Raw genomic sequence first — 22,468 nt, 5'->3', positions numbered from 1 at the left:
TTGATATAAATGAAACCACAACATCTACTAGCAGAAGAAAAAATATGTTAACATACTATTTTACACAAATGTAAGTTTATGTCTTTTCTTTGAGGCCATATACCTACAGTTTACCACTTTTTATCTCAAAATGTTTCAGGTTGTCAAATGTCTTCTAGCAAACCACAGCAATGGCGCTGGACTTGGCTCTGCTTGGATGTAGCTATTTTCAGCCCACTCTTCCAAAGGCGTCTAAGGTTCGAAATGCCAAAGAGACTGATATCTGGTTATTTTCTTCTTTATAAGTGCTTGATAAAACTCCCTAGTCTCTTGATAGCTTTTCTGACAGATGACCTTCTTGCTTGGTAGCTTGAGCTGTTTGAATATTTTTTCACCCATTATGTTTGAAAGGGTCATCACAGTTGAAGAAAAGTATTCTCACTTTCATGGTCATGTCAGTATGAATTAACAATTATTTTATGATATAATAAAACTGCCTAAAAACAGCCGTGCCAATAAAATTAACATATATTTTCTTTATGAAATGCCTATCAAGTTAAACAATTGGTAGCCTAAATTAATCAGTGATTAATATTCAGATTTTAGTTCTGAATAAGAATACAGTAATTAAAATAACCCTAAATACATCTACATTTTCATCGTGACTTTACAGTGAATCTTCAACAGGATTTCCTGAACTACAAATCTTTGATATTAAACATTGCAACTAAACTTTCTTTGTTCTCTGACCGCTTCAATGGAACATATCACAACACGAATCGTTAATTGGCACAACAGACCAAAAATAAAACGAAATAAATGTTACTTAAATTCCTGACACCTTTCAAGCAATTTCATCACTGAATTCGATATTTTGTTGCTTTTAGAGACGAAGATTTCAGCTGCAGCACTGTATTAGCGCTTCATCGTCACACTCTTTGTCAGCAAGTATTCCACGAATCCATTCCATTCATTTTCTCGAGCGAACAGCCAATCAGAGGCCGAGCGTAAACTCGTTTCCGCGAATCAGAAATCAGTGCTCCTCCGTCGCCCCGGCAACTGTTATGACGTCGCTAGACTGTCCCGCCCATCAGTGTGTGTGTTCGAATCGTTAGGAGGCACGCAGCCATTACAACACGTTGTATTCAAACCGAACGCAACGCGATTCGAGGAACTAGACAATTACTGGTTCATTTTATTTGTTTAAATTTCAGTTTTATTAAACTAAATTTGAACTTTAAAGACGGTACTTCTGTCTGTTTTGCTAGCAGTCGTATATGTAAATATAGTCAGCGTTGCGTCGACGTGAGACGCTCCGCATTCCCAGGCATTTGACCCAAAGGAGGCACGCGCATACAGCCTTTTTCGTTTGTTCAGCGCATTCATTTGAACGCCTGTATTTCGTTAACCAAGAAGATTCAGATTTAAGAGACTCGCTTCGATTTAGATGGCAAGCTTCCCAGATTTTGTCAACGAAAATGAAATAGGTGAGTTTCTCGTCACTGTTTTGCATGGGGGGAGGGTCTTACGGTTTAGTTCCTCTTTTTAAACGTGTGTATTATGCCATATAATTAGTGTTTACATTTGTGCAGCTATGTATTTATGTGGCTTAACGTTACTCATAATTTCAGTGTCTGTGTCGTGTTTATTTCAGCCATGTTATGACACAATTATCGCAAAGACGCAGATTGAACTCAAACAAATACGTACGCCGTGTATGTTCGTTAAAATATGACGTTTAAATATTGACAATTATTTGAATATTTCATAATAGTTATTGCCAGTGCTATAATTGTTGCGCCCCACGTTCACACCCAGAGCGCATCCACACCCTCCCCCACCTTCAGCAGCAGATTCTCCAGACCCCTGTGAATGACTCACACCACACCAGTGATTCACCATCTCAGCCACACGTTACACACTTACGCCTTGTGTTAATTATATAAACTTTTACATTTTTGAAGGAAGAAAAGCTTTACGTGTTTTGTTTTAACATTTTTAATATCCAGGACGATGTATTCATATAGTGATTAGTAACTATTCAGTTAGTCACTAGTGAGGTGCTTGTTGCTACTAGTCATTAACCTGTTAGTGACAAGTAACGTTATTGTTTGTTAACGAATGAATTCTACAGACAACTGATTACTAGTGTGTAATATTATATACATTTCAACTGTTACATATTCACTATTGTAATAATTACCTGTCTAATGAATAGCTTCTAGTAAATTTTAAAACCCTTGGATTGCTTGCTGTTTACTACAAAAGTGCTATTAACACAAAATTAGATGCTGCACAACATTTTCAAAATTATTTGCATAAAAAGTCACAATTAAAAAATATATAATATAAATTAATTTAAAGGATTGTTCATGTTCACCCCAAAATTAAAATTCTGTCATTTACATTGGCTTTGTTTCTTCTGTGGAACATTAAAAAAAAAGACATTTTGGGAAATGTCTCAGTTTTTTTGTCCATGCAATAGAAATCAGTGGTGAACCAAAACTGTTTGGTAACCAACATTCTTCAAAATATCATCTTTTGTGTTCCGTAAGGAAAGGAAATCATACAAGTTTGAAACGCCGTGATGGTGAGTAAATGATAACAGAATTAAAATTTTTGGGTGAACTATTAATTTAAATGTTTGTTTTTTTATTTGCAAAAGTAGATGGAAATATAGTTATAATGTAACTCAATGACAGCTATGAAGGCAAAAATGTATGTTTGTTGTAAAACGGTAACAAAAAGTAGTTTGCCAACAAGTTTGGTTTTATAAAATGCTTTAAAGGCTTAAAAATGTGCTTTCTGTTGTAACAGGTAAAGCCAAGTTCATCGGGGAACTCATACCTCCTGTTGCTCCCTTTGACCAGAAATCTGGACGGGAGACTTGGACTGTAGCTTTTGCACCTGATGGTTCCTACTTCGCTTGGTCTCAAGGGCATCGAATTGTGAGACTTGTACCATGGAAAAAATGCTTAGCCAGCTTGTGAGTATACACACTTTCTCTTTGTTTCCTACTATGGTGAATTGTTACAATACAGCTTGTGTGTTGACGGACTGACAAAGGCAGTCTGCGCGTGTGCTTGTTGTCTGGTTTGGCCCTCTGGGCATTCACATGGTGGCTATGCCACAGTGGTGCCCAGTGTTTGGGCTTGTTTAGCATTCAGCGGCATGGCATAGATCAGCAGTCATCATCTCACCTTACCCTGTGGATAGAGAGCCCGCCATTGAGCACGCAGCCCTGCCAACCAGCTATTGTCCAGTACTGAATGCAGAGACCTCATTATGAGGTTCACATCATTGCCCTTTGGCTGCATGCCTCAAACTGAGCAACTTTCTGGGCTCTTTTCCAGTGTTAAAAGCAGTAGGTCTTGTACTTTTCTGCAAGAGTTGTGTACAAAATGATCAACCCAACAACTACTTCGGCAGTCATTACATTAAATGTGTTAAGTAATTATCTTGTGCTTTAGGTGCAGGATTTATTGACATGCTCATGCTAGAGTTCTTCATAAAAATACTAGAAATTTAATTGCAACATAAACCATGCAGACAACTTTAAAAGCTAAAGTAAAACTTTAACAGAAGTTATGTTAGTTGGAAGTAAACAAACAGTTTCTACATGTCCATAAAAGAGAACCATGGTATTGTAAAACTATTTTCAGTCATTCTTCATTGAAGTGTAAGTAACTTTATTAGTAGTTGTATACACAAAGGACATCATTTGGTAGTTAAGTTTAGTTTCAGAATTGAACTAAAATAATTGGAAAAAATACAATTGCTTTACATTTACATTTGAGTTGTTATAGTTAACTAAAAATATTAAAAAAATTTGATACCAAAAAATGTGACCCTGGACCACAAAACCAGTCTTAAGTCGCTGGGGTATATTTGTAGCAATAGCCAAAAATACATTGTAAGGGTCAAAATTGTCGATTTTTCTTTTATGCCACAAATCATTAGGATATTAAGTAAAGATCATGTTCCACGGAGATATTTTGTAAATTTCTTACCCTAAATGTATCAAAACTTAATTTTTGATTAGTAATATGCATTGCTAAGAGCTTCATTTGGAACACTTTAAAGGCGATCTTCTCAATATTTCAGGGTGGCCGCGGGTCCTTAAAAAGTCTTAAAATGTCTTAAATTCAGATTCAGTGGGTCTTGAATATCTTCCGTCTCATTACCGCAAAAGTTTCACCAGTCTGACGGACCCAGGGACTGTTTACAATCATTGGACAGACGGAAGATTCCCCGCGCTGTAGTTACTGCGAATACCACCAGCTCGCTGACAAGCCTCCTAGCTGCTTTAAATGGGTTAATGCAAGTTTACTGAAAAATTGCTCGAGGATTTTACTTGCCCGACGGGACAAATAGCTTGATTAAAACTTAAGTGACATTTTATTACATTCAGCGTAAACAGCGATTGATAATGGATCATGTATTTCTGGTATCAATGTTGCGCTGTTGAGGCTCATGCTGCCTGTCTCTGTGAGAGACTTGTATGGAGAAATCAAATCAAATGAGCATAACGGCAAACACAAAGAAACTCACAGAACAAACATACTGAGGTAAAAATTCAAAATGTTTAGTTTATTTATAACATGATGATGATGATAACGTTCCATGACAAGGGGACTATTTTGCTAAATATGTTACATTGATTTTGGCTCAAGAAACAAGCAGTTAAGTAGTTACTTACATTTTAGACAGAATATTGACTGTTTTGTTCTATTTCACCAACGAAAATAGTTCCAAACAAAGATCAGAAGTGTTGCACATTCTCCAAGCAGCACTCGCATTTTTGTTACTGAATGATTCAGCGCTTTGAATGAATCTGTTGAATGAATAAGTGACTTACCGCCACCTACTGGTGGTTTAGTTAGTTTAAAAGTATGCATTTTTCCACCAACATTTCTTATTTGTATATTCAAAAAAAAATTAAAACATTAATCTCATAACATTATTTATTGCGGTTGTAAATTTGTAGTGCAAATTATTTAATTTGATTGCTAACAGCCCTGTTGTGTATATTAAATTTCCTCATCAGTTGTAAGAATTCGACATGAAAGATGACGCATACATTTAATAAAGTTAAAAAATATTGGACTTTATGGAGGTAAATAACAACCTGGGGTAAATATTTAAATCTGCATGCTTTTAATATGTAAATGCTGAATAGAAAACTGATGAAAATATTGCTTCATTTACACCACCAAAAATATTGCTGATGTGAAGCTTTTGAGGGATATTTTATATGGGATATTGTCTTCAGATATGAAAAGTTCTCTGTATATCGTAATAATAAATAGCATTTTTGAGAGCGATTATATTTTGTTTTCTTTTTAAATTTAAAAACACATTAAATATTACATTTACGTATGTAATATAATGTGTATTTCCTTCACAGGTTTGGTCTTAAATTTTACATATGGTGGTATTAAAAAGGTCTCAAAAAGTCTTAAATCTAACTTGTTCATATCTGTAGACAACCTGTATTTAGATTCCAGATTTTCAAATAGTTGTATCTCGGCAAATGTTGTTCAATTCTAACAAACCATACATCAATGGAAAGCTTATTTATTCATTTATTCAAAAATTGACACTTAAGACTGGTTTTGTCGTCCAGGGTCACAAATGACACCCTAAAACTGAAATAAAAGTTAATAACTATATCGACATTAAAAAAACAGCTAACAGAAAAATGTTGTTTTAGTAACAGTGACAAAACGGCAACATTACTAAAACTTTAAAGTTTTCTAAAAACTAAAAAACTTAGCTGTGATAGTATTTGAGTGGCACTAAAATCAAAGGCACAATTTTATACAGGTTATTTGAGTCTTTATTATTCTTTTTTAATTAATTTGGCTTTAGAATGTACTGGAATTTTCCTTAAAGGGTTAGTTTATTAAAAAATACAAATTGTCATCACTTACTCAACCTCATGTTTCAAAACCATGAGACTTATTCATCTCTAAAACTCAAATTTGACCTGGATTAAAATGCTCTATTCATATTGATTACTTTTACAGTCTCTTAATTTTTGTTTTGAAGAAGGTTTTTGGGTGAACTATTCCTTTAATGCTAAAGCAGAAGGAAGCCACTGTGCCATTAACAGCTTCAGCTGACATGTGGCAGGCTGTTTCAATTTTGTAGCGCCTGCTCATTTGATGAGCTTCATGAACTGGCCAAGTGACGTTAAATGGGTCAAAGTTGATGCAACACTTCTGTAATCTACAAGGCTGAGAGTTTACTTAGTGTTCAAATATTCCTAAGAGTTCAAATGTGCAGCTTATTTCAACAGACGTGCTAGATAACATTTTTAAAAAGCACAATTTTGAACTTTTAAGAGAATTGATCTGTTTTCCATCCAGCACAGACATGATTCTCATACCAACACAACTTTTTCCTCTTTCCCTCTCCCTAGTTCTGTAAGAAAGGAAGATCGGTCAAGTGGTGCAGGTCCTCGACGACTGTCCCAGCAGGACAGTGAGGGCAGTCTGCTGCCAGGCGAGCCCAGAGAGCACACCATCGACTGCGGTGACATCGTTTGGGGCCTGGCCTTTGGCTCTTCTGTTCCTGAAAAGCAGAGTCGCTGCGTTAATATAGAATGGCACAGGTTCAAGTTTGGCCAGGACCAACTACTGCTGGCCACGGGCCTCAACAATGGCCGCATCAAAATCTGGGACGTCTATACAGGTGAGGGTCCTCTCACTGAATCAAGTATCACAGACTAATCTAGTATCTTAGTTGATGTTTATCATTCAGTTTTTTTCTGGCGATTCTGCACTAGAGTAAATGTGTTTTAAAAATCACAGTCCACCCATGCCGTCTTCTCTCAACACTTCTGCATGTCAGCTTCCTGTTTATCTATTTCCCAACAGATGCGTGCGCGCTCGCATGTGTGTGTAAGAGAGAGGGGAGGCGGTGTTGTATAAGATGTTGACACGATCTTATAAGCCCTACCTTCTTGTCATTTTGACCCATTTCTATCACTTAATCATACTTTCTTCATATTTTACAAGTGTATGTGTTGTATACACCTGTTGATTTTTATGCAGTCATCAGTCAGTGCTAAATTATTTTTATTGCATATTTACTCAACTTTATAAGTACACTCTCCCTTGCACAATACATCTCTCCACTTTATGAACCTTTGTACTGCTTTGCCATTGGTTTCTTGGCCACTTAATTTCTGCTTCTGTGCCTCTGTTCAAGTTTCACATTTTAATGGTCATAACAGCATGTGTAAATCTGCTAGCGGAGAACAAATCACTGTTTTTGCTAAACGGAGAGGTGGTTGTTGACTGCAGAAAAAGTAGTGACTCTTCTGAGTTATATAATTAATTTTTGCCCAGCTGTAAAACACATTAATAGGTGGGCAGGTCCAGTAAAGACACTGCCATTGGCTGTTCTGAGGGGTAAGAAATGTTTTCTTCAGTGGATGACTCCACCTCCCTTCAAACTAAAACAGCAATGCCATAAATTTACCCAGCAGACTTGCTGTTTTCAGGGTGCGAGACTCCTCCTCCAGCTCCCTTTATTTTTCTCCCTTCTGGAAACATTCTGGAAATCTGATAGCAGTGTATTGTACAGTATCTCGACAGGATTTGTGCCATACACCATCATTCTATATGCTAAGTGAAATGTATATTTTCACGCTTGACAGTTTACAAATAGGCCCTATTACTAAGCCTCAATCATATTTTAGAAACATGTTAAAGATTTGTTTTGTCACTGTAGATGCAGCTAATTATAGCGATTTAATGCGGATTAGCCTGGCAGGTGTCAGTGTTTGTGCTTCCATATGCCTCTAGGCAATTCACCACCTTTCATAAAGAAAGGGCTTAGATGTATAACTGCTCTATTTTTCTGAAACGCCTTGGGAAGTCCCTTTTTCAAGTGTAAAAGCCACAAACATAATCTTCCTCTCTTTGATTCCTAAGTCAATTATGTGGTAAATGCAGCTCCCAAGATGCAGTGACAAGATGTTGATACAGATGCAACATTGACGCAGTTTAAATCGATTAATGTGGACTTTGTGCTGTAAACAGTGGTTGATCCTACCTTTATCCTAAATTTAGTTTTCTTCTGTACAGGAAAACTTTTGCTGAATCCTGATGGACCACACAGACATTGTGCGAGACCTAACGTTTGCCCCAGATGGGAGTTTAGTGCTGGTTTCTGCCTCAAGAGACAAGACTCTACGCGTATGGGACCTCAAAGATGACGGTGAGGATCAAATATTGAGTTTGTATTTGGTGCTACTACCTTTGTTTTCTTTTGTTTTTTTTGAAGCTTTGCATATTAATATTAACATGCTAAAGCTAGATATTGTGTAACCCCAAGCTGAAAAGTCTCTAGAGTAGACATTTCCTGCACAGCAGCCTGCTTTGTTTTCTACAGCCCATTTATTTTCATTTCATCTCCATGGAGTTCAGCACACACTCGCACTCAAAGATTTGGGCATTAGGCAGGGTGAAGTAGTTGGAAAATAATTGGATGCCAAGTCCGAAAGAATGTTTGCTGATATTTTCTCTATTTCTTGCAAGATCCCTGGACAAACTTGCTGTATTAAGACCACATGAATCTTATTTATATGCTGGGAACTTGAAGATAAAATGGAGCTCACTGTATTTGCAAACAGTGTTTTTTTTTTTTTTTTAAATAACTAATCATGAAGGAATGTTGGCCAGAGTTCAGCTAAATTTTCCCCAGTCTCAAAATGGACACTATTGGAACGTGAAAAGGAATTTAGCTACTGGCTAAAGTATATTTATTTTATTGTTATAAGGCCTCAGCGTTGCTTTCAAAGGATGAATATTGTATATTGTGAAAAGTCTTTATTATTGTAAACTGTTTGCATAATGTTTATCGTAAATTGTAACATAATATTACTTTGAATATTAGGAAATTTTAATAGCCAAATATAAATGTTATAACAAAGTATTACTATACATTAAGCAATCTATATTCTTTGTCAAAAGGTAACATGGTGAAAGTACTCCGTGGCCATCAAAACTGGGTCTACTGCAGCGCTTTCTCACCGGATTCATCTGTCCTTTGTTCCGTAGGCGCAGGCAAAGCGGTACGTTTTGCAGTTCTTTCTTCCTCTTTATTACCTGTTTGGTGTGTCTCTCACTGTTAATAGTTTTGCTATGACCAATCATTGAGTGCTAAATGAATCTTTATATATCATCATAATGCTCAGTGCCATAACCTGCTTCTGTAAACCTTGCCTGTAGTTTGGGTTTTTGGTTTGTTTTTGTTCATACAAATGAGTGCCTGGTTTTTATGCGCATGTAGATAGAAATGCAAATGGCTTATAAATCTTCACCCATAAAGCTGTTCTTGATATTACTGTTAATAACATTTTAAGAGACTTCAATAATAGACTATATCTTTTCATAAATATAATTTGAATAAAATGATGTCCCTATATCTTTCCCACAAACATAGTGGTCTTAAATCTGCTATCAAAACTGGTATCAAGAACTTGAACAAAAATTCAAACGTTTGGGGTCAGTAAGATGTTAAAGAAAAGTATACTTTTATTTAAAAAAAATACAAAAAAAACAAGGACACTTTTAAAGAATCCGCACAGTTGATTTCAACATTCATAATAAATGTTTCATGAGCACCAAAATAGCATATAAGAATGATTTCTGAAGAATCATGTGATGCTGAAATCTGGAGTTATAGCTGCTGGAATTTCAGCTTTGCCATAACAGGATTAAATTACATTTCAAAATACATTCAAAAAGAAAATGTGTATTTTAATTTGTTTTAATATTTTCCAGTGTTACTATTTTTACATTTAAAAAAAAAAACTTACTGATTTCAAACTTTTGAACAGTAGTGTATTGTCTGTAGCTGTCATGCTGGTTGTGTGTGAAAGCCCTTATGGCACAACGAAGAAAGTATTCCAGTCAGTAAGTCATCCCTGAAACCAGCTCTTGAGTCTTTCCGACTCCTAGCCTTGAACAGGCAGCAGTGGTTGAACTGTACGGTTGTGTGTGTCCATAAGTGTCTTGCTTTCCCTGTCCCAGGTGGTGGCAGAGCTCTGTGTTTGAGTGATTTTGAGGGAAGCGCCGCGCTGACATATAGAGCAGCCGGTGCGGACCACGCGGGGCACGGCTGCCATCGCGGCCCCCGTTGGACGCTCATGTGCCCGTGCCCACGCCCCAGGGGCTTCCATGCTCCTGCCCACAAGGGCTACCTGTACGTAGGTTCTGCTCCATGTCTGTCTACCTCCCGCTGTCGCAGTTCTCACTTCTTTTACCTTATCTCTCAGATGAGTTGACAGTGAGATCCCCTTCCCTTCCTACCCCCTACTTCCCTTCATTAACTCCTTTGCATCTCTATATTCAGTAGCATTCCCATCAACTACACATTTGACCTAAAACAGGAACTCTAGACATTGTGTCTTTTGTACGTGTACACAAGTCAGCCAGTAGACAGCCCCCATCCCCCCCTCCCCTCCCCCACCCCATTAGTGTCTATCTCACAACACCTCTGATACGCAACGCTCGGCCACTATTCGATTTTTCTGTACTTAATGCCCTAGTCAGACTCTTTTGTAATGGTGTTAGTAGTAAGGGGGGGAGGGGGGGGGGTGCATTGTTGGCATGTGTGAGCAATGAAAGGGCTCCTTGTGTCTCAAAAGACTGCCTGCAGACCGATAATGTCAGTCTAATGTGGAATTACTCAGATCGGGAAAAGCGGGTTTCGCAAATTTATCATTCCTTGTTACATCATTCATGAAGCCACCAGAAGCAAGACCTGTGGGTACTTTCCATGCTGGTTGCATTTACTAAGTGAAAGCGCATTTTGTTTTCCATTTGTGAATAATCTAATTTGTCGTGTCCTGAAAGCAGAGGCTGTTTTAGCGACGCCAGCTCAAGAACTTCAGCAAACGCCAACTTGTTTTTCCTAATTTGTAAGGAACCACAGTAGCACTTGTTTCTCCTAAAGGTCGATAAAATCGCTCTAGTTCAACTTCCAAAAAAGGTTGTAATGTTTCTTTCACGTGCAAGATATTTGGCTTAGCTTAACATTGAATGCTGGCAGTATTTGTGCACCCTGAAGCCCTTTTATCTCACATTGCCAAGTTAGACAAAATGGTAAATTAGCCTTGTATAACGCACCGTTGTAGTTTCTCCAACAACACCAGAATGTTTAAAAAAACGGCAATTATCTATTGAGTAAATATGTACGCTTTTGCTCAAGTGCAATGTCTGTAGCTTATAAGAAATAAACAAGAATGTTTTCTTCTTAGAAAGACCATGCAGGGACCTTGTTTTCTTGGCACTCAAAAATACGCTCTTAAGGTGTGGTCACATTTAAAGAAATGTTGCCGTCTAAAAAGCGGTTATCATTTGTTAAAAGTGTAGCAATGAAGCATAGCTCACACTTAAGTCACTTTCGAACCAAGCAGCTTTCAGTTTCCAATCTTTCTGAAACCATTTCGAAATCTGCGTGGGGAAATCTTTTGCCCTCACATGATTCCCGATTTTATGGATTCGTATTGAAATCAATAGATTTCGCCCATGAAAGTTTGCCGAACAGCAGTAAATGTGACCACACCTTTGCACTTTCTTAAATGTAAAAATTGTGCTGGAGCAAATAAAGCACTAGAAAGTCTAATGGTTGATTCATTAGCAGAGTTTGCAGTTGTGACATGTCTGTATTCTGTGTTTGCCAAAGGAGTCAACCTTTTGGCCATCAAATGTTCTCTTCTCTTGCAGTATCTCTGTCTCTTCGTAGGCCTCCACCGGCGCGGTGCAAGCCTATTGTAAACTCAAGTGAACTAAAACTGAAAGGGGATACCAGTGGAGTAACATAATGTTGCCTTAAGTTACTACTTGTTTGTATTTTTTTTTATTTACACATTATGTAGTAATTCTTGGAATAATGTAATTTTATACATGTAAATGTAATTTTATATATTTACTCTAGTATTTCTGTATCACTGTAGATTTTAATTTAAAAAATGTGAGCATTGATGTAATGTAAAGACCTTGCAACTGCTAGCTGCTCTGTAGAGTTTGACATTGTGCCGTTTTGTGCAACTAAGCCTTGCTGTTTCATTGGCATGTGCTACTTTTTCTGGGTTTGGTTGTAGCGCTTAAGATTTTCCTAAAAAAATGACACTGAGCACATTTTGATCTTGTTGTTTAAATTGAATTAATTGAATTCTTTGTCTCTGAACTGTGTGGAAGAACACAGTAGGCTATAACACCTGTCTTTTGCATTGCAGGTCTTCCTGTGGGACATGGATAAGTACACTCTGATCCGTAAGCTGGAGGGCCATCATAACGACGTGGTGTCCTGCGAGTTCTCTCCTGATGGGGCCTTGCTGGCCACAGCTTCCTACGACACCCGTGTCATCGTGTGGGACCCTCATACAGCCACCGTTCTGCTCGAGCTGGGGTACGTGACTTGTTTTTCCACCTCCTTTTCCTCTTTTCTCTCTCAAGCTCATGTTGTTTAACTGATCTCTTATCTTCCCCTCAGGCATCTCTTCCCTCCTCCCTCACCCATATTTGCAGGAGGAGCAAATGATCGATGGGTTCGCTCTGTCGCTTTTTGTCATAACGGTCAGCACATTGCCAGCGTCACTGATGACAGGTAAGATAATGCAAACACTCAGTTATTTTCTTTTGAAAACTCAACATTGATCATTTGTGCTGCAGTTAGTAGTCTGCATTAAGCGTTAGGGCAGTAGGGGCTCTGGAAGGAGTGTGATTTGTTACAGGGCCTCTTTCTGGGAAAGATCACATGCCTCTCATATGACGTCCATTAATCACTATGAGGCGCCCAGTTTGCCTTCGCCGCGCCTCCTGCCGATTCGGGGGTTGAGGCGTCTCTCTCTCTCTCTCTCTCTCTCTCTCTCTCTCTGTCTCTCTCTCTCTCTCATACTGAGAGAATGAAACCAGTTGTGCTCTACAAAATGGCGGCTGATAAAGTTGCATTTACTGTGCATATGATTTATTTTGCGGTTATGTACAAATGATAGGATCATTCTCTCTTCTCTCACCAAGGCTGTTTACTTGATCAAAAATAGTCATTTAAAAGACCTATTTTCAATTGAAATATAATGTAATTTATTCCTGTGATGGCAAAGCTGAATTTTCAGCGGAAATAGAAAACTTTTGTAACATTATAAATGGCTCCACTGTCACTTTTTATCAGTTTAGTGTCCTTGCCGAAAAAAAGTATTCAAATCTTCCTGACCCCAAATTTTTAACAGTACTGTATAAAATCTTTATTGAAATGAGTTATTTTAGGCAAATTACATACTTTCAGTTTCGTGTTTTGTTTGCTTTAAAAGTTATGCAAGACACTGGAAACCTCAGTGGTGGAAAAAAAAACAACAGTCAACTTGTATTTTCATTTTTCAGACTGGTGCGTTTCTGGAGAATCGATGAGAAGAGTCCTCAAGCCATCGCCCCTCTCACTAACGGCCTCTGTTGTGCCTTTTCTACTGACGGAAGTGTCTTAGCTGCTGGGTACGAATCTGTGACTCCATTGTTTGCTGGGTAGTGTTACAACATAAACGATTAAATCTGTGTCTTGGCTTCTAACTGTTCTTCTGTTTTGAGATGACGCCAAAAATAACTTTCATAACACTGTTTAAAAGTATCCTGAACTATCTATTATAAAAGAAATGCACCAAACCGGTTCTGCAGCTTCCTTCATATAACATTATTTAGATGAGTTGGCTGTCCCACATACTCTCATACTTTTCTGCATGACGTGGTCTGACAAAAGCTGAATTGGCAAGTTGTTTGACTATGATATAGTTTACTGAAACAGCAGAAATACGTGTCAGTGCCAAGTTAAAAAACTAAATGCCATCCCGTTGTCTTCTCACAGGTCTCGTGACGGCAGTGTGCATTTCTGGGCTTCTCCACGCAGCATTGCAAGCCTTCAGCACCTGTGCCGCCTGACCCTGCGGCGAGTCATGCCCACCCAGCAGGTTTATACGCTGCCCATTCCTTTCTCCATGCAAGACTACCTGGCATACAAGACGCTTTAAGTTGGAACGCAAAACACGGCACTCTGTGAAACCAATGAAATGTGTGGGTTGTTTTTTTATTTTTTTTTTTTTTCCTCTCTTTAATAAATAACAAAACAAAAAAAGTCTGCTCAAACCAACCCCCTAATGAAGGTGAGGTTGGTTCTTTTTGTATTTATTTATTTTTCTAATTTTTTTAAAGTTTAGTTTTCCTAGTTGCAAGTGTATTTCAATGCTTTGTTCAAATTTGTCCTTTTTTTTTTTTTAAGCCCATATCTGGTAGTGGCCTTCAGACAGCCTTAATATATCAGCGGACCACATTTTCTTTTCTTTTTTTTCTGGCACAATTTGTACAGCACCTTAGAGTTGGTAAATGATGGGTGAAAGTGGTGCTTTCTCTGGCTCGGTTTAAGATATTCCTAAACTGAGTTTAAAGCGATGTGACGGGGGGGTTGTCTCCCGAATGTTCTGCAGTGTTTTCTTTTTCCGTGCTGGCTGTGAGAGGGATTGAAGGGAAGTGACAATGTGAAAGTGTGTATGTGTGCGTGCATGTGATGGGCGAAATATAGTTGGGTAGTTCAGGGCCACAGGCAGTGCCTCCCCTTGACGTGCCTCTTTAGAGAAAAGAAACATCCACACGCTAATGCTGCTTCAGTAATGGCCTTTATCATCACAAGCCTAAAACTTCTTTAACACATGGGCTAATTTGTTTCTTCCACAAATTGTATATTTTTTACCTGTACAGAGATTTGTAAAGGCACGTGTATATGCATATGTTTGTGTAAATATATATATGTAGCTTCAATTTTTTTTTCCCCATGCTTCTCATACATCACTTTATAATGCTTGTATTGAACGTCTGCTCTGTAAATGGTCTGTTCTCTTGTGCGATGCTGTTGTTTTGTGGGGAATGACACAGGTTTGCTTTGAGGAGAAACTGCCAGCCAGTTTGATATTATTTTAATTTTTTTTTTTTTTTTTTTAACTAGCAGTGAAATTTATGCCACATCTTTGATTTCTCGTTCCAAATAAATTGGCACTTGTCTCTCCACTTAACTCACAGTTGAACCTCAGTCTGTTAACACTTAAGACATTTAAGACAGCCTTGTGCGTTTTAACAGAGAGCCAAAGTGAGGTTTTGTGGAGGTAGTTTTGTTTGGGAATGTCTCATCTACCTCTCATTTTGAGGAACTGGTTTATTGGATGTCCTGGAACAAAAAGGCATGGTTCTGTTTATTGATTGTATAACGTATGTGACCCTGCCTGTCATTTAAAGCAACTGAATGGTATCAATTAAGAATGTGGCAAATTCATCTGGTCAAACAGTCTTGGCAATAAAAATGTGTGGAAAAAGCTGATGCCAAAGATCCCCTTGGGTTCTTATTGATGTGATGGGCACAGTCAATTTTCTCTTTCCCTCATTTATGGCTAAAACTTGAAAGTCTTTTTATGTATGTCTGTTTTTCTGCTTGGGTGTATGAAGAAAGCTGATGTTCAACAGATTGGGTTTTCTTTAGACAGATTCCTATAAAGTAGATCTAGAAAAGATACATAGATGCACTTCAGTGTTCAAACCAAAATTTTAGCAGTTGCAGTTCTTTAGAATTTGGTGGTAGTAGTTTTCAATCATTATTGAATATTATAGAGATGCTTGGAAGCTAGTTTATTTGTCCAACTGTTTCAGACAGAATACCTAATGCTGTGCTCAACTGGAGAAAGTGAGTTTATCAACAAAAAAGTTATTTTATGAGACTGTATTTCTGTTTTTCTCCTCCAGTTAATGGGGATTTTGTTTATTTTATGATTGTCGAAATAAAGTATTTTAAATCATTTTATTGTCTTGAAGCAGTTTTTTAAAAAGTCTAATACTTAATATTAAATATAATTTATGTATGAATTGTTATCTATCTATATATATATATATATAATTTTTTTTTTTCTTAAAAAGAAAGTTCAAAAGTACATTTACTTTTTGTAACAAATGTCTGTTGCTTTTTTGATCAATTGAATACATCCTTGCTGAAGATAGACAGATTGATTGATTGATTGATTTTTAAAATGATTTACTTATATTGGAATATTTACATATTGGTATTATAATGAAAATGTGAAAAATAGGCCTAGATAAATATAAAAACCTTTCCATTTCTGTATCTATGAACAAAAAGCAGCAAGGGCTTGGTAGCTGTCAGTTCAGCGGGTTGTTGACCCATCAGTGACTGAACAAACAAGAATCACTGTGAGATTTCACAGCTGTGCTAATCTTCCCAGGCTCCACATAACAAGTCACTCCTCAAGAACCCTTACAGAAAAAACAGCATTCCAATCTTCAGCCCTATCGCAACTTAAATCTGCTAGAGTTAGGTAATGGTCACTTTGATTTTATTTTCATTCAGAACAGTTTTTTGTAAATAATTTAAGACAATGTTTTCTGAGGTTACATTCTACAGAGTGTGGAAACTTACTGAACCGCTTGAGTGTGTTAGACTCTGTCCAAAAGGCATGAAAGGTCATTATCGGGTTTATTATTGACTAGCAGCGGTAATGCAATCGGGTTAAATATTAAGACCTACTGCCAATAAAACTGAAGCTTCAAAAAGACAAAATCATTACCGCAGGAGGTATAAACCACTGCACGTTTCACACTAGAGTTTTTACGACCTGGAATATGAAGCTAGATCAATCTGAAAACTTCCTTGTGTTTCTCAGCTTGTTTTGTATATGTCGTAACCTCTCTAGAGTGACTCAACCTCCAGATGTTTCTAGCAGCAGACAAAGACCAGTTAAGCGAGATATATATAAGGATCACAATGGTCTTTTCAGTGGCCTTGAGAAGTGTGTGTGCTAAAGTTTTCAGAGGTTTACCAGAATAAGAAATAAATGATTAATGCCACAGAATAGGTATTGAGTCCATGCAGTTCAAAATAAAGCAGTCCAACAAAAGCACCGTGTGGAGAGATTCACTTACTTCTATATCCTGCAATCTAAGAAAAGGTCAGCTGCACTGGTCTGGATTGCTATTTATAACCTTAAAGTGTAAAATGAGCAGATGGATTCAGGGTTACGACACTACCATAACACAGGTCTGCAGAGCTGCAAATCTTTTAGACTGCCAGTGGATCATCAGGCCAAAACATATCACACCAGTATGACACATTAAACAGATTTGTGCTTCCTTGTATAGACAAATACAAATACACCTATCTAGATATTACTGTTGTTAGATACAATTTTCGCATGACTTTGTACTTTTATATATATATATATATATATATATATATATTATGCTCACCCTATCTGATCTTTTAAGGGGTACTGTGTCCAGCTATCAGATGAGAGCAGAAAATAAACCCTGTCTGTCTAATGTAACAGTGCCATGGAAGTGAAGTTTACAAGCAACATTCCAATGCCATACAGGCTCTACTCAGTTAGTCATCTAATACATAAATTAATTATTTTTTTAAAGAAATCACATGATGGCCTATTTTTTTTTTTTTTTTTTTTGTGATCAAGACATTATTAACATTAATTATTTTTTTCTCATCTAGCAAATTATTATTTTTTTTTGCTTTAACACATTGCACTTTCATAGACAAAATACACTTAAGTAATGACACAAGTTATCTAAATAAATAAACAAAAATATGGTTTGATTTTATCGTCTTGGTTCTCTTCTCAGTGCGGCGTGCGCGTGCCTACGTAACTTCACAAGCACACTTTTCAACCAATCATTTCATAGCAATTCCAACTACGTCACCTCTACTTTGTTTTTACGAATTGTATTTTTTAAAATAAAAGTAGTGTCGATTATGTTCAGTCATGTAATGTCATCAAGCCTGGTTTATTTCAGTTAACTGAGCATTACATTTGCGAGTCAAACGCATATTACAACATTTTACACATAACTAAGAATAATGGTCAAATTTATAGCTTAATATATACTAAAATAAGATCTTCTTTGTGACATATGCAGCCTACAAATGCGACCTCCGGAGGATGCAGCCTTCCGTTTGAGAAACGGCCTATATGAGTTATAAGATGTTATTAATTACAGTATAGGCCTAAAAGATGTGAATTTAAATAAAATTATACTATATTATTAGTATATTAGTATATTATTATAGTCCCAAAGCAACATAATTATTTTAAAAAATATTTGTATTTTATTATTTTTCAGCGAGTTTCAATTCTGTCTAAAAGGACCCAGTATGGGAGTTCATTCCGTAAATGCTGCCAAGGTTCACTAGAATCTGAGATACGACGGTCAGAGAGAGCAGCGTGACCGAGGCTGTGCTTGTGCTTTAGCGGCTCCTGTGGGTCTCTGACTAGCGTGAGTGAAATGACAGTGAGCGCGCGCTACCTAGCTGCAGCTGCTGTAGTCACTACTGTACGACCTGCATGGAATGGCATGAATGAATTTCCATTCATGACAGCATGCAACAAAAATTCTTTCTGGATGGTTTTTAAGCCAAACATATTTTATGCTGTAAACCTGTAAAAAGTATTTAAAATATGTATAAATATATTTAGTATTTATATATTTTATTTTCTCATGATGAATTATCCTGAGGTGTGTGTGTTTGTAGAGAGAGAGAGCAACATAATGTCAAACTGTTCAACTAAACTACTAATAATTATTCTGAATTCTTAGAAATAATTCTTGGAAAGAAAGACCCTAATACATTTCAGATTCTATAGAAATCATGCTGTTTGCAGTTGAGAAATAAGTGGTGTGCACATTTTTTGGCCTTCCTTCAATTGTCCCAACTTCCTGTGAACCAAATACTTTTCTGATTGTGAATCACTTCCTGCCTTGATGTTGCATCTAACGCTACAATACCACACAGGACACATTCTGCGTAGATCGTGTGAAATATTTAACGTGAAGCTGAACATTCTGGACATCAAGAATATGCCAGTCTAATGTTACAACAAATGACTAATGACTGAGAGGGAGTTTTTTTATTATTATAAATTTACTACTTACCTTTTTCCAGCAGGAGGCACTATATGCTCACTCATATACATTTACTCATACTCGTATGCAAGATTACCATCCAAATGGAAGTGAAAGTAATTTTAAACAACAGCATTTGTCTTTTCTTCTTCTTCTATATTTGTTTATTTAAAATAATATGTTTAAAAGCCATAATTTTTTTAAACCCATATGTTTGTTTACCTTTCACATCTTGTGAACATAAACTCTTAAAAAAAAAGGTGCTTTTGGTTCCGCAAAGAACCATTCAGTCAAAGGTTCTTTAAAGGACCTTACCTTTGTATAATCTGAAGAACCATCTTTCACCACAAAGAACCTTTTGTGAAACAGAAAGGTTCTTTATGGAACCATTTAGACAAAAAGGTTCTTCTATGGCATCGTGAAGCACCTTTATTTTTAAGAATGTGTTTCTTTAAAAACTGCTATTCAAGATATTAACCAGATGGTTATCAATTCACAGCCTGAAAACAAAAATTTGCAATCTGCCTTGGTTTATATAACCTTCTAATAATATGTAGCACCATATTTGAACAACTGCCTGCCTCCACCTATGCAGTTTATGCCAGGTGTGTGAATGTGTTTACTGATTCAGAGAAAAACCAGTGCTTACCTGGAATAGAGGGAGTGTCTGTTTTAAGTCTTTCCATCCCTTATTTCTCTGTTAAGCCTAACCTGTTCTGCAGTGTCATTTCTCTGAGGATACCGGGTGTGGATGGCAACATTTCAATCAGCTACAGAACCATCAAGCTCCAGTCATGCATTTTTCTTTGTGTTGTGAGCCAAAATGAAACTGGTGACAGTTTTTCCTTTTAATTCAGTTGGTTAAAAGTGTCTTGGCTTGAGTGTCTCATGGGGAAAGACAATTTGCAGTGGCTCTTCTTTGGCTTCAGCACTCTTTACTGTTCATTTTGAAATGATGTCTCCTTCTTGGCAAGCTGCGGCAGAGAGATTTTTCCCATGGGAAAGTGTGTGCCTGATACAGCGAGTTGGTGCTGTAACATTTCTCCATGTCTTTCTGCTACATTTCCTAATCTGCAGTCGCAGCACATGCATTATAGTAGTGCATATATAACATAAAGCAGCACTTTGCCACAAACACTTTCATGAACTCTGAACATCCAAAGTGTTGTTTATTTACAATCATATAGCCTATAATAATTGAATTACCATAACAATACTTAAACATCAAGGGTACCCAGAAAGTCATAACTCAATGGAAAGTCTTTTCTCATCTGAGTGGGCAGAGAGCAGTGCCTGTGAAGTGTGAACAGTGATGCATGCACACACACATACACATACACACTCAACGTGTTTTTCCAGCCCTTATACAAAGTTTGCCTCTGATGACATAATGGGAGCTGTATTACTGAACCAACAAGAGCAGTTATATGACAAGACAAGTTCCACCAAAGGGTTGTAAAAATGGTAACATATTGGTATTGATCATAAATTTAGTTTTTTGGAAAAATAAAATATTTTATCTAACATGAGGGCAAATTGAAGATGATTTCAGGTAAAAATGGGCCATCGGGTAAAATGAAAAAATGTATTATAGTTCTTAAGATTCCACTCAATGCAAATTGTACATTCAATAAATTTCTATTAGCAAAATGTAACAGTTCATTTGATTGGTTCGAATTTGGTGGTGGGCGGGACAAATCAAAATTTTATATGGTTTGAGTGACCTAACATGCTAATTACAACTTTTCGTTTACAGAGGCCATTTAGATTATTGGATCATTTTAGTGATATGGTATTTATCAGGATCTGTTGATGTTAGATAGCTGTAGCCTACTGGATATTAATTTATGGACTCTTATTAAAAGGGTCCTATTATGCTTTTTCACTTTTTGAATGTTAGTGAGTGTGTAGTGTGTATGTTTGGGCATAAAAAGATCTACAGAGTTACAAATCTCAAAGTCCACTCCAAAGGGAGATATTTAGTTTTTAAAAAATCCCTTTTCAAGAACTACAATGAACGGCTCGTTTGGACTACAAAGTTGTTTTCCTGTATCTGTGATATCACAAAGTGGTGCATTAGAATGTCATTAAAATAAATCCCGCCTACTGAAATTGTAATGGTTGGCTGGTGGGGAGAACGCTTGGTTGAGCACTGCATGTTTCAAAATCGAAACCCGGTGCGGGTGTTTTTATATCACTGTATTTCTGAAGGAAACCGACTTTCTTCAGAAAATTTTGGATGTCATTTTCATTTCATCTTGTATGTAATGTCTGATAAAGCAGCGTTTGTGAGCGGAGCGCTGCTTTGTGTACAGCGTTACCGGGGAAACCTCGCTCTCTACTCCAACAGCGCCTCCTGCTGGCAGAGAATTAATTTGCATATATATGCCGCCACAAATAGTGTAAGTCTGTGGGACTATGGTGTAAATTAATTCAACTGTATAACAGTTTCACTGCAATTCATGTTATAATGTTAGAATTAAAGAACAATAAACATAATACATATTACCGTTGCACTTATCTGTACATAGTAAATGCAGTTATTGTTAAGCTGTTGTTGACATCCTGTCTAAAACATGATTTATCCAAAAAAAAAAACAATAACGTTACCACTTTAATATGTCTTGCAATATCCGTGTATGCAAAGGTTCTGCGCGATCCTCTTGTTCAATATTCTTGGGGTCTGAATAGAGTGGGGGAACTATGACGTCACTTTGCAGGCGGATCGGCGGTTGGCATGAAACTGGTTCCTCGACAAAAAGCCAATAGGATTTTCCCATTGGCTTTTGGATTATCGCAAATAAAAATAAACTCTGTGTTCAACCATAGTTCATGAAACTTACACGTTTTGTCCATCAAGATAATCTTGACAAGATAATATAACTTTTGAAGCCGAAATAAAAGCGCCAGAACTTAAAACCTAAACTTGGGCTATAAACGAACTACAGCACCACGGTCGCTCGCCTTCAGCGTCACCACCAGCGCGCTCTCGAGAACTGTTTCAAACTTATTTTTAACATGTTCAGTGAAGGATTTACTCTGTATATGAATTTTAATCCACGCTACAGGAACCGTTTCATGAATAAATACAAAAGACAAACTAAAACTGAAATGAGACATTAATAAATAGTATAGTGAATAAATGAAATAATCATAACTAAAGGACATTTAAAGCACGTATTTCTGTACATTTCGAAATGAGGTGCATTAAAAGTAAATAAATCCTTGATTAATATGAATATTTTAATTAAAAACGTATCCCCGCGTATTTAAATAACAGCAGAGTGAGGAGTTTTTGGATATGGTAAGATTAATCTTATTTAGTGAACAAAGTACCACATTTCAGCTCTCATTTTGTTAGGATTGGTACATAAAATGTTATTTTATCCGTGCTTCAAGGAAATCCTCAATCTGTGTTTTCTAACCGCTTCATGTGGCCGCAAACATTTAATTTTTACGTGCCTTTAAGCAATATGCATCATTAAAGTTTAACTTTCACCAAGTTAAGCCGGAAA

The 22,468-nt window shown here is 36.9% G+C and overlaps 1 protein-coding gene across 1 annotated transcript; it reads left to right on the top strand.

The window, feature by feature from the left end:
* Positions 1-1,075: 1,075 nt before the first annotated feature.
* wsb1 (WD repeat and SOCS box containing 1) lies at positions 1,076-15,826 on the top strand. The gene is given in 10 exon segments (XM_058799220.1): positions 1,076-1,466; positions 2,797-2,965; positions 6,404-6,675; positions 8,076-8,092; positions 8,094-8,208; positions 8,964-9,064; positions 12,236-12,408; positions 12,493-12,606; positions 13,380-13,487; positions 13,855-15,826. Coding segments are annotated over 10 exon segments (1,272 nt in total). The 5' UTR covers positions 1,076-1,426; the 3' UTR covers positions 14,018-15,826.
* The last annotated feature ends 6,642 nt before the right edge of the window (positions 15,827-22,468 follow it).

This window comes from Onychostoma macrolepis, chromosome 15 (assembly GCF_012432095.1).
Source record: "Onychostoma macrolepis isolate SWU-2019 chromosome 15, ASM1243209v1, whole genome shotgun sequence".
Taxonomy (NCBI): domain Eukaryota; kingdom Metazoa; phylum Chordata; class Actinopteri; order Cypriniformes; family Cyprinidae; genus Onychostoma; species Onychostoma macrolepis.
Note: the sequence above shows the minus strand (reverse complement) of the source record. Positions and strands in the feature narration are given on the sequence as shown.